Source organism: Micropterus dolomieu, linkage group LG06 (assembly GCF_021292245.1).
Source record: "Micropterus dolomieu isolate WLL.071019.BEF.003 ecotype Adirondacks linkage group LG06, ASM2129224v1, whole genome shotgun sequence".
Taxonomy (NCBI): Eukaryota; Metazoa; Chordata; class Actinopteri; order Centrarchiformes; family Centrarchidae; genus Micropterus; species Micropterus dolomieu.
The window spans coordinates 20,723,498-20,738,592 of record NC_060155.1 but is presented as its reverse complement, the minus strand read 5'-3'; the positions used below and the strand labels follow the sequence as shown (position 1 = coordinate 20,738,592).

Here is a 15,095-nt window from a genome sequence, read left to right as displayed (position 1 = left end):
AATAATTGCATTAATGGAAATCAGTAATCTCCTTCATATCAATAATGTTCTCAATAAGTGAAAGGCTGAAAGTAGCCTATAAGGCAGGAACAAGGGTTTGGCCCCAAATGATTAAATCCACCCAGTCCTTTTTAATGTTTTTTGGCACAAAATTAATAATTTTCCTTCCTCTGAGACTGATCTGTATCGGTCTGTTGCCAGGGCAGCCGTAGATGCACCAAGCAGTGAGTCGAGCCCGTCATGTGGGGGCGGCGCGTTTCGGTCCTCTTGTCCATCACCGGCTCTACCCAGCCTGAGACAAACCTGAAGGAGCTGAAGTGAGGATTAACAGGAGACGAAGTAAGTGAGTCATCGATTGTATTTATTTATATATTGAGTGTGAGACTGATTTTTACTGTGTCATCAACAGATCATCTTCATCACGATGATCACCGGAAAACACTTGTTGTGCTTCTTTCTGCTTGCCTTCCCGCTGTCCTGGGCAGAGGACACGAAGAAAGACGTAAGGGAGACTGAGAATGATACAGGTGAGGATTCAACCTTTTTTTTTTTTTTTTAAATATTATGTTAATGAGCACTCATAGGCCTATATTTGCTTTTTGTGCAGTGCTGCGACGCTCTAAAAAGCCGTTTAAAGGCTAGACTGTAACCGAAAACGGTGCAGCTTATAGGCCTAATAATAATAATAATAATAATAATAATAATAATAATGTTTTTTTGTCAAGGCCTACTACATCTTGCCCAAAGTGCTCAACAAAAAATAAAGAAACAAAATGACTCGATAAAACATTATGTGTAGGGCGTGGGTTCTTCATATCCCATAGTGCCCTTATAACATGTATTAGTCTTAATTTAGTCTCCTAATTATCCAGAGTATCCACGGGCTTATTTTGCAATGTAGAAAATAAAATATATTTGAAAGGAGGAGAGACAGAGGTTACTCACGTGGCTTATTTATCATGTCAATGTTTATTCATCATTTGTATTTTAAATGATTTCATTAAAACAATAGGCCTAAGCCCTGCGATGGACTGGCGACCTGTCCAGGGTGTACCCCGCCTTTCGCCCGATGTCAGCTGGGATTGGCTCCAGCCCCCCGCGACCCTGTACACAGGATAAGCGGTTGACGATGGATAGATGGCTGGATTAAAACAATTTTTTAAAACAACTCTCATACAATTTGTCCATAGACGGTTTTGCGAATAAGCTTTTTACAATTTCCCTCTAATGCAGGCATGTGTGAATCTGATTAATCTTGTCAAACATGAACATGTTGTAGCCTATATATCATCTAAAGTGGTTTCATCAGCAGATTTTAGCAGAACCGTAGCCTACTATAATAATGATAATTTAAATCACGAAAACATTAAGTATTATGTATTATTGTATTATTTAGTCTTTTACCAATCGTGCATATTGTAGTAAACCAATGCTTGTATATTTGGTATGATTTTATAATTTTTGAAGCAAAAAGATTTAGAAGCAAATCATTGGACAGCTGATTGATCATCTGACTTTTCTTTGCGCAAACATTGTTGATGTAGACAAACTTTTAATAGCATCAGACACATGAACCTCCCACTGAAGATCTGTTGTTGATCTCCTGAGGGAAATATCTGACTCTATAGCCTTTAAGAGCTCCACCAGCTAGTTGTTAGCTTTGTCTGTTTGCACCTATGTTTATCAGAGCTTTTTACTAAAACAAATTTGTGGGACTGAACTAAAACAGTGAGTTTTGCTGCAGTGATAAGTGTAGGCAGGGGTCAGTCAATAGACCGTGCCATCACTGTTATGCTAGGTCAGAGGTACTGTAGACTTGAAACTTCATCCAGAAGAGGTCAAATAAAGCTTGAGGTTGGCATTAAGTCATTAAGCATTTAAGCAAGTGTGATTAAACTTGTGATTTTCTGGTAGGAGCTTTTCAAGATACTTAAAATAAGATTAGAAAGGGTACACAAACACATTCAATGAGGCAGAAAACCAAATCAACTATGAATATTAATACCAAAAATAAACCTTTAGGACATAACCATAGACAGGAGAGTGTTTCATTACAGTTTGTTCAGAAGACTAATGGCGGTTCCCCAGAAAAAAGCTGTATTTCAAGTAGTCAAGTAGAGATATCTAAAAAGGGAAACTTGGATGAGGGCTTCAGCTGAACAAAAGTATTTTCTGCAATATAACGTCTAAACATCTGGCCAAAGATTAGCCTCAAGGTGGTGAGCTGGAAGGGAAGGTGCATCAGTCATCAGACGTCGGAGCCAAGAGGGAGGGTTTTTGATTTGTTGCCTTTATGAACTTGTATAAGGTCCAAGTTGTAAAATACACATTGTGGTACAAGGACGAGGGTGTTGAAGGTACCAGCAGACAGGAGGTGTGGAACCAAATCATTTTGATTTCCATTGGAACACTGACAATCCTATAGCTGAGATTTCTATCTGTAAATAATATAACAACGGCAAAACCCTTGGATGTTGCTCCAGCTCCATATGTTTATGTGAGCATACCACACTTCAAAGAAAACATTACACTAAATGATGTCCATCTGTGCAGATGCAGATCTTTCATGGTGAATGTATTTAGTGGAAAAAAGAAACACACCCCATGTTATGAGCTGCTTGGCACGGTAAAATGTATAAAACAAAACCATTGCTTATAGCATTATCCATTTCACATGTATGGCGTTCTCTTCAGTTTAAGTGGGAGACCTCAATTGTCATGTTACCTGCTGTTAATTATCAAAAAAGCAAATCTATAATTTTGTCTACTTCTGAGTCGCTGGAAAACACCTATTTTCTTCACCTCTTTATATAAGAGAAAACAAATCAAATTTGACCGATGATGATGCTGGATGAAAAGTCAGGATCACCAAACAATTCATACTTTGGGCACTGTGGATATCTGGAATAAATTGCTTGACAATGTCATAGTCATAGTGGTGACCGACCAACTAACATTTATGATCCAGAGCCATTCAATTGTAAGTTGTACAGATAGACTTGAACAGTATCATAAAACAATCCCGATTAATCCCAATGTAATCCCAAAAGTCAATTGTTACCTGGATGTGACCTCTAACCCCCCCCCCCCCCCCCCCCGCAAGAGGCTTCAGTATTTGTTTACCCTCACAAGGCTCCACCTTGGCACCTGAGACAGAATGTTTTCATTCACTGCCCAATCTGGGGATAGCATCCTCCCCCTATACAGCCCCAGTGCATGCATTGCTTGTCTCCCTTTGGTATTCAGCAACAACAACTAGGACCAGCTGGGCTTGTGGTTAGAGGGCTCTGTACGTACTCACAACTGGAATTACATCCAGGTAACAACTATTCCTTTTTTGCACCATTGTGGACGCAATGCCCCTAGTGAAGTTTACCCTCTGGCCTGTCCATCCATCACCTAATAACTCCCGTGGATTGCATCACAAAGCCAGTGAGCGTGCTGCTGCACAGGGATCCCAGAACTGTTCAGACGCATTCTCCTCATATTAGCAGAATGCGCACACAGGACACAAGGTGTGCAGGTGGGGAAGAAAGGGCGAGCTGGGGAGAAAGCCCAGGCTACCCTAGATCTGAACCCTATCTTTAAGCCGAATGGACGGATTCAGACCCAGTTCCACCTACCCCTTGTTGTCACTGACAGACCTACAAGAGGAGCACTCAGACATGGTGCACAGTAAGGCTGCACCTATGATTATTTTTTAATTGATTAATCTCATTATTATTATTTTTTGATTAGTAGATAAATCTTACAACTAATTTATTGATTATTCTCTTTTTATTACTCGATTAATATAATTATTAATTTATCCCCAAAATGTAAATTAGTCAAATTTTCTAGTCACTGTTATGTATTATGCATTCATAATAATAATAGACCATTATTCTCAGATGCCTAGTCAGAAAAATACTGGACATCAAATTCAAACACCCTTTCCCTGAACTGGAGGATCAGTATTTGACTTAAAACTTAAAATAGTTATGACATGGATTTGTTTAATCACTGGATAATGTCCTGTTATATAATCACTGGCAAATGTATTTTCGCATCAGTGTGGGCCAAAGAAAATAAGTGAAATGATTTACAGACTTTAACAACAGTAACAGATTGTAACAACAGTCTGACATGTTAGTTTAAGCCATTTTGTCACTCATACATGGGAGTTAAAGAAAACAGAAACCAGGCGCAGCAATTCATTGCGACGCGCCAATGCACCTTATGCCAATCAACATAAATGATGATGTCAATGAGTTATAGCACACAGGTCCGCTGCTCTCTGGCCAGACACCAGTGCTACAGAAGCTCTAGATCCATCTGATCTAGAGGCTCAAAAGACAGACCCACAAGGCTGTCCAGCACTATTTGGAGGACCTACCCCCCCCCAGAAGAGGACACGGGGCGTTCTCCATATCTGTGTGACTATGTCCCAGGATCCCAGGAGAGGCTCCACTTGTCCTCGAGTGGACCTCTTCTGGAAATCCTGTCCGTCCCTGTGTTAAAGGATCTTTGGATGTGGTTGTCTTTCAGGGAATACAAAGGGTGATTTGCCCAGGTCAGGCGGACACTGTCATACATAGCTGGGGACAAAAGCAGTCTGACCATTTCGGGTAGCATGTACTTGACTCCCACCTTTGACGCCAGAAGCAGAAATGGAAGAACTGGTGGTGATTTCCGCAAGCATATACCCAGGAGTGGTGGCAGCAACCCATATGGTTGAGCAGTTACAAACGTGTACGGAGGATCAAGCTTGTTCTCATCACAGCCCCGTGCTCGCAAAATGCACAGCAAATGCTCCCTTGCTTTTCCGCTCACAAATACTGTTCTGTGCACTTTCATCATGTGCATGGACCTGGTTTTCATGTCCACAGGTTTTTGAGACAAATGAAACGCCATACACCAGCTCCCCACTCCTTATTTAATTTTAAGTTAATCTGTTAATTTGTAGGTGATTAGTGGTTCTTGAATCACTCTTACTTGCCTTGGGAGACACATCCAGGAGCTGCTGCACCTGGCAAGGCAGGTGCCAGAGTCACACAAACTAATTCATCACAATAAGATGCAGATTCCCAGAGGACAGAGTGAAGAGCTTGGACATCTAAAAAAGCTCAGAGTAGAAGTAGTGCTCCTTCACATTGAAAATGGCCAGATGAAGTTGCATGGAAGTTGTGTGGACATCTGATCATGGTACATCCTGGACACCTCCCTGTGGAAGTATTCCTGGCACATCCAACTGGATGACGACCCGGGACGGGGCAGATCCAGAACACCCACCTGGGATATATAGTCTCTGAATATGTAATATATAATTACTTGTCTTCTAAGGCAAATCCTGCTCACAATCAAGCACTGACCTGTAAGAACAAAGAAGCTGTATTGTTGTTTCCCTTTCCCGTGTGTGACAAGAATAGAGGTCCCAAGAGAGCACGGTGAGGTTTTTGTTTGTCTTGGCCAGGAAAACTGAACAGTACAGAGATCATTATAATAAGCAATGTTTATTGAGTGTGTTTTCTAACAGTAAACAATGTATTTTCTATTATTTCCAACCCTAGTTTGGAACCAAGCAAAGACCAGACGACTGTTTGCGAGACGAAAGATTTCTCCACCACAGGAAAGTGAGATTCCTGTAAGTCTTTGTTCTTTTTAAACTGTTTGTCACATAATGCCATTCACAAACTTTTCAGTAAGGCAGGCTTATTAATGCTTGAAATGAAGTGTTTGATTTGTGTTTGAATGTAAATTTTGCGGGAAACAGGCAGCATATGTTTTGTATTTTTTGTGCATGTGTGTGAAGGTTTCTGATATGGCGAGTTCCACAATCCAAATGTTCCCCCTACATTTTTCCTTAAGGGGTTGTTGAATGCAGCATGCTGAATTGGACCTGAGGAGTTGGGTGGAAACTGTCTGTGGGTTGGTCAAGCAACCCCTTTCACGTTACACACAGTGATTTGGCCGATTGTTGACTTTCGATTTTTTGGTCACGTTTCGAGCACATGCCAGAGAAAATAAAACATGAGCTTGCAGATTTGTCTGGTTCCCAGGATATTTCTCTGTTAGACTATTGAGTCTTAAATTGTAAAGATCAACTGATCATTTGTTTTATGTCCAGACATTTATATTTTCAAATTATTCTTTAAAAAGATTCCTACATGGCATCAAGTGTGATATAACCGCCATATTTTGGGGGGAATGTACCACACAAAGGCCATATGATCAAATTTAAATAATATATGTTAAATCTTAAAAAACAATAACTTATTTCACCATTCAATTGGGATCAAATGGTTCACACAAAAACAATAAGAAGAGTCACTAGATGGTAAAAGCAAAATTTACAACAACTTGACTTTCCTCAGCTGCAAAACACCACCAGCCCAGGTCCCGCATTCACGGAAAAGAGCATGATATAAGGGGGCAGCCCTAACGTGGCTAGATTATGTAAAATGAGTAGACTGAACTATTACAGTTACTGAAAACTGAAAGGCCGTATGTTGTGTTTGCTGTCACAGAAGTGAAATAACAAGTCCCTGTTCATGAAATGTCACTATGTTTCAGAAATACAAGTCAAACCTTATGACCCCAGCACGTCGCTGCGGACGCCTAATGGAAAGCTGCTCCTCTCATCTGCCGTGCTGTGACCCCTGCGCCTCCTGCCGCTGTCGACTCTTCAACACCATCTGCCACTGCTGGAGGACAAACCCCCTGTGCCTAAAGAGGACATAGAGCACAAACACACACATGCACAGCCCAGCACCTGGACATGTACATATATATACACAGAGAACACATTGTGTGTGGCACAGTAAAGGAAGGTGCGATGGGAATGTAGGACTGAAGCCTACAATTAAAAATACAAACAGAAACGTTTACAGAATATGTAGGTTTAACAAAGGATGAGTGACATATGCTTTTTCATGTATGCAGACAATCACGTGTGTTGTGCCTCGGGTATTTCCCTCACTATTGCTGCTTTATATATTTTATGCTCTCTTGCCATATTAAACACGTGGGAACCCATCATAATTTACATTGGAACATAAAGGTTTTTTTTAAAACTCACTGCCCTGCAGACAAAATGTGGAAGAAATTTAAACAAAATCATGTTTTTAGTCATCGACAATTAAAAAGCTTATTTTTCTGTTCCAATGAAAAACATGCCTTGGTGAAGAGATATATATCTCCCAAATGGTGGAATTACCGATTATTACAAATGTGTGGATTTATGAGTTAAAGTTATTTTATATTTTTGCTATTGAATAAATACATTATAAGCCCCATTATCTTTGTTTAATATTTTCCTTCTTGAGTGAATGTCCTAAAATGCTTAAATAAAGAACTACAAGTCACTTATATGTGAATTTAAGAGGAAACCATGTTTAATTAGGAAAATATGACACACAGGATCAAAACAAAGCAAAAATAATTTGGTTGTTTTGCAGATGTTTACTGGCAGCAATCCTGTGGATAAATGGGAACCTAACCTGCTTTGTATTTTCTTCTGGAGTGATTATGTAGATAGCCGAAAGATAATGAACACTGGGCCTATTTGTAGCGGGGGCAAGTGTGTATGTTAGTCTGTGTGAATTCAAAAATAAAGCAGTCAAATAAAGTCTTAAATCCTATCCAGGCAATCTGTGGTCCACGTATTACTTTGTCTGAGACACTGTCACTTCTCTTCTGATGAAAAGTGAATATGAAGAAGAGTGTCTGATAGCAAAAATTGGCACACGCAATAAAATGTTACAGCAGATGAAATGTTTTGATTGATTACTATTTTAGATCATAATATGTTCAATGTGTTCTCAAAAGCCATGAAGATAAAGGAGTTGAAGACCGCGAATAGTGTTTTGAACTGAAAAGAGCCTAAACAAGAAGACTGTATTCAGTAGAGTGAACATTTTGTTGTAACACACCACACAAAATAAAATCTCTCCCTACCTCCCTCTCCCCTCCCTAACAAAGAAGAATTGAATCTTACTCAATTGTCCCTTCTGTCTCCCATGCAGTCAAGATGTCGGTAAAAATAACAAAAGTGGGGTTCACCTTGTATCATGCCTAATTTTAGTGGATTATAATATATCAGTTATGGAATTAATATGCAGATGCTCTGCTCAAGATGAGACCGAACCTTTCTTTGGATGTCTTTGGTACACAATAAACACCAAAACAACAGACTGGGTAAACTTTGTTTTTAGCAAAGCCCAATGCAAAGTTTCAATATGTGCAGTAATGTTTCCCGCTTGGCCCATGTTATTTTTTCCCCTGCAGATTTGCTACAACTCTCATTTGACGGACACCCTTAACTCCATCCTGTCTGTCACGCCCAGTTCTGGGAGTTCATTGTCCCTCTGTGTTCTAGTTTTCTTTTTCTCACCCTGTGTTTTGTTCCAGGCTCCCTCTGCTCTCATTCCCTGTCTACCTCCCCGTGTGTGATTACCTGCCCCGCCTTAATGTGTTCCACCTGTTCCTTATTGGCTCCCTTGTCTTTGTGTATAAATACCCTCTTAGTTTTCACATTAGCTGCCAGATCATCTTGTTTGAAAAATGTCTAGTTGAGGTCCAGCCATTTTCCTCAGCTTAGTGTCCCAGAGTATCTCCGCAGTGTGTTTGATCAGTGAGCGTTTAGACTAAGATTCCTGCCTTAGTGTTTTTGGATACCTCTGCCTGTACCTCACCTTGTGCAATAAACCAGCCTTGCTCAAGTCAGCTGAGTCGTGCCTTCTGAGTCCAAACCTCTGCTGTGTTCCTGACACTATCCCTAACCTTAACCAGCCTAACCAACGGAGGAAACAACTAATAGCCAATCAGAGGTAGAGTTGTTGAAAATCTTGTGGAGAAAAATATAACACGGATTTTAAAATTGATTTTTTTCGGCTCGAGGAAACTTTTACAAATATGACACGTCGATGGATCAAAAATTCGTAATGGAAAGATAGATAATTCCTTTTGTTTGCAGTTTGAGGTGTCCTGTCAAAAGTTTTAAAAAAGTCTCTTTTCTAATGGTGCTTATGGGGAAAATGGTTTTGGTGGGCAGGGAAAATTTTGCTGCAAAACCGCAAATGGCAACTGGGCAAAATTGGAAGCAAGGTCTTATTATATATCTATGGCACATAGTCATAAATGTGCACAAAAGTATTAGTCTGGTGGGTCCAGTAGTATGCAAGATTAGCTGCGGAACGCTACACACATACACACACATGACAAACATACATTTCAGCAATGTGCAACCCTTAAAAGATCTGATACCCTATGAGCCCATAGGAGCTGAAAACAAGTACTGTGTCTGATTATTTCAGACTAAGCTTAAATCAAAAACAGTCATGCATGTAGAGAGGAAGACATGGTCAGGTCAGCAATGGTGTAATATAAATTTGTCTGCAAGGAACATCATAAACCACATGATCCATCTTCTTCTGCCTTGACACAAATTCATTCCCACGCATGCAAAAAATGTACATACATTGTATGCTTCCTTCCTTTTTCTTCTGAGTGATGTCCAGCCAAAGAGCACTATGATTTACATACTTACACTGTTTTAAAAAAAGACAACTTTCTCTTTCTGGGTACAGAGCAAAGAGTAGAGATACCCCCCCCCCCCCTCAAAAAAAAAAAGAGTAATTAGCTGTATAGCCAGACTGAATGTACTTGAGAGCAGGAACTGAGACAGTGAACACTTTTAGAGCAGCTATGGAATTTCTTGGTGTCAAAGAGGAAGGGAAAAAACTGCATGAATGTTAGTCAGAGAGGGAATGATACAGAAGTTAGACACACATCTGCACTGCACTTTAACGGCAGCCAGGCTTGCTGATAGTTCATTTGGCATCATGGCAGAGCTCAGTTTCAATGTGGATCATGGCTATCTGGAGGGTCTGGTTCGAGGAATGAAGGCCGGGATTCTGACCTGCGGTGACTATCACAATCTGGCCCAGTGTGACTCACTTGAGGGTAAGAATATTGTGTAATGCTGTGAATACAGCCATCCCAGAAAGGTATCTTACCTGCTTACCTTTTAAAATTCTTGGGCATGTCTGCGTGTGTCTTCACCCTCCACCCCATTTTTTCCGAATTTTCTTTCCAGTTACCAGTCATTCCAATGCAATGTTGTGTAAGGATTAAGCACAGTATAAATTTTCAGAATTGTTCACACACTCCCACTCACCAGTTGTGTTAGTTTGTTGACAGTGTGGCAAATAGTTCTTGGAAGGAATCTTCGACACAATTCATGATTCTCAAAACAGGCTCAAAAATTGCATAATATTATCATACACCATATGTGTTTGTATATACTCTGACAGTTAGTCATATCAGCTGTAACGTGTTTAACAAGTTGGTCAAAAGTGAGAAATAGCCACGTGTTAATACTGTATTATGATTCACCCCTTCCTGTTTTTATTGTAACGGCAACCTAACAAAAAGAGGCTGTGGAAAAAGAGGAGTTGAGTTCAAAACCCTTAGGCAATGTTTCCTCTCCTCAGACATGAAACTACACCTGCAGAGCACAGACTACGGAAAGCTGCTGTCCTCATCTGAAGAGGACCTGACTGTGTCTTTGGTGGACAGCAAACTGAGGCAGAACCTGGTGACTGAATTCAGCTGCCTTCGCTCCAACGCCCTGCCTCCACTATCAGCCTTCCTTGACTATATAACGTATGCTATGACACTACATGCAGTAAATTTTAATCTCCAAAAGAAAACTTTGGTTGAGGAGCTTTATAATTTTTCTCTCTAGTGTAATGTACTCCATTACTTTCAAAGATAACTAATTTCACTAATTACTGTATGCACTCCCAGTTTAATAGTTTCTCGAAATAAATGCATATTTATAGGGAAATACGTACTCATTAAGAGGGACGTAATATAACATGTCATGCAAACAAATAATATAGATCCATTTACTCTGTTCTCTGTGTTGCCGTAGCTACAGCTACATGATCGACAATGTGGTGATGTTGATTACCGGGGCCCTGAAACAGAGAGACGTGGCAGAGCTCCTCCCGCGGTGTCACCCACTGGGAGCTTTTGACCAAATGGCAGCTGTGGGCATCGCTCATACCCCGACTGAGCTCTACTCAGCCATCCTGGTGGACACACCACTAGGTGGATTAATCAAATATGCTATGTTTGACTTACAAAGCTGAACTTTAATTTACTAAAACCCTTTCAGTCACAGAGTCACTAGAGATAATTAACCATCACCAGTGTACAGAGGAAATGATAGGTCTGAAGCATGGAAACCCATTTCCATGGAGTTATTTTAGTACCAGCACAAATTGAATCTGAATTTAATAGTTTTGAATTTCAAATGTTCAAACTAAATATTGTATGCTAAATATACACTTCCATATATAATACAATCTAATGGTTTGAAATTGAATTTGACTTGTATTGCTTTCAACTTGTATTATTTCAATTTCAATTTGGAATTCAGGTTTCCTGACAAAAGTTATACTGTATTTGTATGTGTGATCTAGGCAGTCTTACTGCTCCTTTTGTTGCTGAGAAAAATGGCAGTTTGACTGCTTTTTGCACATTATGTCCTAACTCTTGATCGCTGACACACACAGAGATATCACGTGATACCAACATTTTTGTACTATTATATATATACTACAAGCCTTTTTAGAAGCGGGAACCAAACATCAGACATCTTATAAAGTTAAAACAAAACATTCATTTTGGACCAATAAAAAAAAAAAACATTTGCCGCACCTTTCCAAAAGCTCTGTGGATGTGTTCGTTTTTATTTTCTTATTATTGATCTACATAAAAATATTATCATTTAAACCTGTAAATTTAGATTCAGTTTATGCCGGCACTAAAATAACTGCATACACTTACACTTAAAAAAGACAAAAACCGAAACATGAAGATTTTAACTTAATATAAATCAAATTTTTGACTTGAAATTATTTTGCTTGTCTTGTGATTCAAGAAACTGTATAGTCACAGGTTTAGTAAGAAAACCTGTAAACATGCTAGCCAGCCGGCTTAGCGCTAGTAAGTCATATTAGCCTTCCAAGCTTCTTTATTTCTGTCCTAGGCTATTAACTCCCCTGCTCGTATTTTGTTCAGAGGATTGTACCCCATTTCAGTAAAGAGTAACTGAAAGAGGAAAAACACTCTCCAAGCTAGCTGTCAGTCAGAAACACAGCTAATAAGCTATGACTTTTACTCTCTCTGGTTCTCATTCAATGGTGCGAATTCATTGTTCAGAATTCACTAATGTTGAACTCAGTGAGTGAAACCACCAAACAAACGCTATTATTCCATCAGAAATTCGTTTAAAAGCTGGTGTGACCTGGACTTTTTTAGTAAGTCAGAACTTTGTCCCACCATAAGTATTTTATTCATATAATTGATTTTTAAGTTCTGTAAGATAAAAAGTGATATGTGACACAGACCAATGTTCAAACTGATGCCCACTGTGTTGTTGTGTTATAGCTCAGTTTTTCCAGGATGCTGTATCTGAGTCCAACCTGGATGAGATGGAAGCAGAAATCCTCAGGAACAAACTGTATAAGGTGACTAAAGGGTGACATAAGACTTGAATGACTACTATAACTTACCATGAATGGTATTCATGTATGTTGTGTGTGTGCGCGTGTGTGTGTGTGAGAGAGTGTGTGTGTAGATTCTGGACAGTATGGTTTACTACTGTGTCATGTAACATGTTTAACAACTCCAGATGACATTTTACACATGTTGTACACAATGGTCTTTGGTTGGGGTCATGGTTTTAACCCATGTTATATCAGCAGACACTTCTGACCTTTATGTTGTTTCCTTCACAGGCATATTTAGAGTCTTTCCACTCTTTCTGCAAGAACATTGGTGGTGCCACAAAAGATGTAATGTGTCCTGTCCTGGAGGTACTGTAACAATTTCCAATGAATGGGCTGGAGTTGTTGAAGTTTCATGTTCTGTAAAACGTTTTGCTGAAAATGCTGTATGTGTGTGTTCTGCAGTTTGAGGCAGACAGGCGGGCCTTCATCATCACAGTGAACTCCTTCGGGACAGATCTCAGCAGTGCAGACAGGAGTGCATTGTATCCATCTTGTGGCAAACTTTACCCTGAAGGGCTGCGACTGCTGGCCAAGGCAGACGACCACGAGCAGGTCAAAGCTGTGGCCGACTGTTACCCAGTGAGTCTGAACTCATCTCCAAAGACTCTTTACTGAGAGCTGTTGGGTTGTTACTGCTGTTAACTTAAGTCAGACATTTGGTTAACTTAAACCTAAACCTTTCTGCAGGTGTACAAAATAATTTTTGATGACCCTGAGCCAGGATCAGATTTTAAGACTCTGGAGGACAGATTCTTTGAACAAGAGGTAATATAACTTACATGTTCTTCAGTAACAGTGTAGTGTTCTTTAAACTGATGAAGCCTTCAGATGATTTCTGTTAAACCTTTCAAGTAGAAAAAATATTTGGACCAAGCACGACATTTCACACTCCTGCTTTTCAAGTGTGGGAATTCAATTTTGCAACAAGTACTCTGGCAAATCGACATGTGGGTGGATTTTTTACCCCTTCATTTTTGCTGAGTTGAAACACAATGGGGCTGGCGATGGAGGTGGGTAAGAGACAGGCCTTTGGGTGTGGCAGACTTTTATTTCCACTGCGACACATCACCAATGTGTCCCTGAGCGAGACACTTAACCTCTAGTTGCTCCAGAGGCATGCAACCTGTCATATATAGCAATTGTAAAATCGCTTTAGATAAAAGTGTCAGCTAAATGAATAAATGTAAATGAATGTAATGAAAGCTGCAACCAGGAAAATAATATTCTCAACTTAATTCTTGTATATCTTAATTGTACATAAACCTGTCTTTCTATATTCTCTGAGCAGCTTCAACTCTCCTCCTTTATGTTTTCTCAGGTGAAGCTGAACACACTTGCATTCCTGCAGCAATTCCACTTCGGAGTATTTTACTCCTACATCAAACTGAAGGAGCAGGAGAGTCGCAACATTGTCTGGATCTCTGAGTGTGTCACACAGAGACAGAAGTCCAAGATACACAACTACATACCCATCTTCCAGGGAACAAATAAATGAGCAATAAAGAGAAATACATACATGTAAAAATATGTTGATTTCTTTATGATCTATGTTTGGTTGTGAGGATTAGTTAATGTGGTTGCACTAAAGTCAGTCAAATATACAGTAAAATTCAAAAATGAGGCCTCTACTCGCTATAGTTAGTATGTTCACATTCACATTACTGGCACAATATCTGCATGTCTAAACAGGAATAAAATGTACATTACAGGTTGTATAATAATGTGTAACTATACAATGTAGTACTGTATTTTACAAAACATAAGTATATTAGTAATGTAGCACAAACAGTGGTATAAAAGTGTCAAAAATCGCCCATCTTTGCTCTTCCTTAACTTGTCCTTCCTTTATACTTTTACTGAAATAAAAAAGAAAAACAACAATAATTTAAAACATCTGGCACATCATATCAGCACCGTACTGTGGATCAGACACAGCATGACATATGTCTTGGTTGTATAATGGTCTTACAGCACTGAACGGGGACCTCCAGAGGTATGTAGTTCTGCTGGCATAGATGAACAAAAGCAGATGTCAATCTGCAGGGGGCTCTGGAGGAGCTCAACTCACACACCGACAAGAACTGACCGGGATCCACCTGGCGACACAGACAGAAATATGAAGTTTCACACTGAGCTGCTGCAGAGAGTCCTGAGTTCAATTTCCTTTCCTTAATTCCATGGTCATGTCAGTCAGCCCTATAGTCCAACAATTTGCTTTTCACCAAACTTAAGTAACAGTTTAATATACCTATTTTAGATGGAAGTATGCACACTTATTTTGCAGTAACCTATTTCTAGTTAATAATTATTAGGGCTGGGTACATTAATGCGTTATTATCACGTTAACGCATTAATTAATTAACGCCGACAATTTGCCTATATTATAGGCTACATAACTTTACCTTATAGGCCTACATCTAGTTCCCTTTCAAGGGAACTCGCTATGCATCGATAATGCTTTGGGAACGCCCCCAGCGTGAATGCGTCTGAAGCATCTATGTCAACTAGTCCAATGGAAGGAATGAACGTCACGGG

General features: G+C 39.7%; 3 protein-coding genes across 13 annotated transcripts in view; 2 read left to right on the top strand and 1 right to left on the bottom strand.

The window, feature by feature from the left end:
• The first annotated feature begins 324 nt into the window (after positions 1 to 324).
• On the top strand, positions 325 to 7,628 carry asip2b (agouti signaling protein, nonagouti homolog (mouse) 2b). The gene is made up of 4 exons (XM_046052097.1): positions 325 to 339; positions 410 to 527; positions 5,550 to 5,623; positions 6,553 to 7,628. Exons 2-4 carry the CDS (start codon positions 425 to 427, stop codon positions 6,718 to 6,720), a joined length of 345 nt encoding a protein of 114 aa, XP_045908053.1. The 5' UTR covers positions 325 to 339; positions 410 to 424; the 3' UTR covers positions 6,721 to 7,628.
• A 911-nt stretch (positions 7,629 to 8,539) lies between these two features.
• On the top strand, positions 8,540 to 14,376 carry LOC123972096 (V-type proton ATPase subunit d 1-like). 4 transcript variants are annotated; one of them, XM_046051338.1, is made up of 9 exons: positions 8,540 to 8,807; positions 9,829 to 9,942; positions 10,473 to 10,644; positions 10,916 to 11,094; positions 12,439 to 12,518; positions 12,789 to 12,866; positions 12,963 to 13,139; positions 13,248 to 13,325; positions 13,879 to 14,376. In XM_046051338.1, the coding sequence occupies exons 2-9, from the start codon at positions 9,879 to 9,881 to the stop codon at positions 14,053 to 14,055; spliced, it is 1,005 nt and encodes a 334-aa protein (XP_045907294.1). In that variant the 5' UTR covers positions 8,540 to 8,807; positions 9,829 to 9,878; the 3' UTR covers positions 14,056 to 14,376. The 4 variants fall into 4 exon arrangements, with proteins under 4 accessions (XP_045907294.1, XP_045907295.1, XP_045907293.1 ...); XM_046051339.1 differs by lacking the exon at positions 9,829 to 9,942; XM_046051337.1 differs by lacking the exon at positions 8,540 to 8,807 and having other exon boundaries at positions 9,735 to 9,942; positions 10,922 to 11,094.
• Positions 14,080 to 15,095, bottom strand: part of LOC123972095 — a 44,895-nt gene continuing 43,879 nt past the window's right edge. For all 8 annotated transcript variants that reach the window (XM_046051332.1, XM_046051331.1, XM_046051327.1 and 5 more), the window contains 2 exons: positions 14,530 to 14,656; positions 14,080 to 14,416 (listed from right to left, as the gene is read on the bottom strand). In XM_046051332.1, the coding sequence (XP_045907288.1) occupies positions 14,406 to 14,416; positions 14,530 to 14,656 (138 nt within the window). In that variant the 3' untranslated portion in view covers positions 14,080 to 14,405. The remainder of the gene's footprint in view (positions 14,417 to 14,529; positions 14,657 to 15,095) is intronic.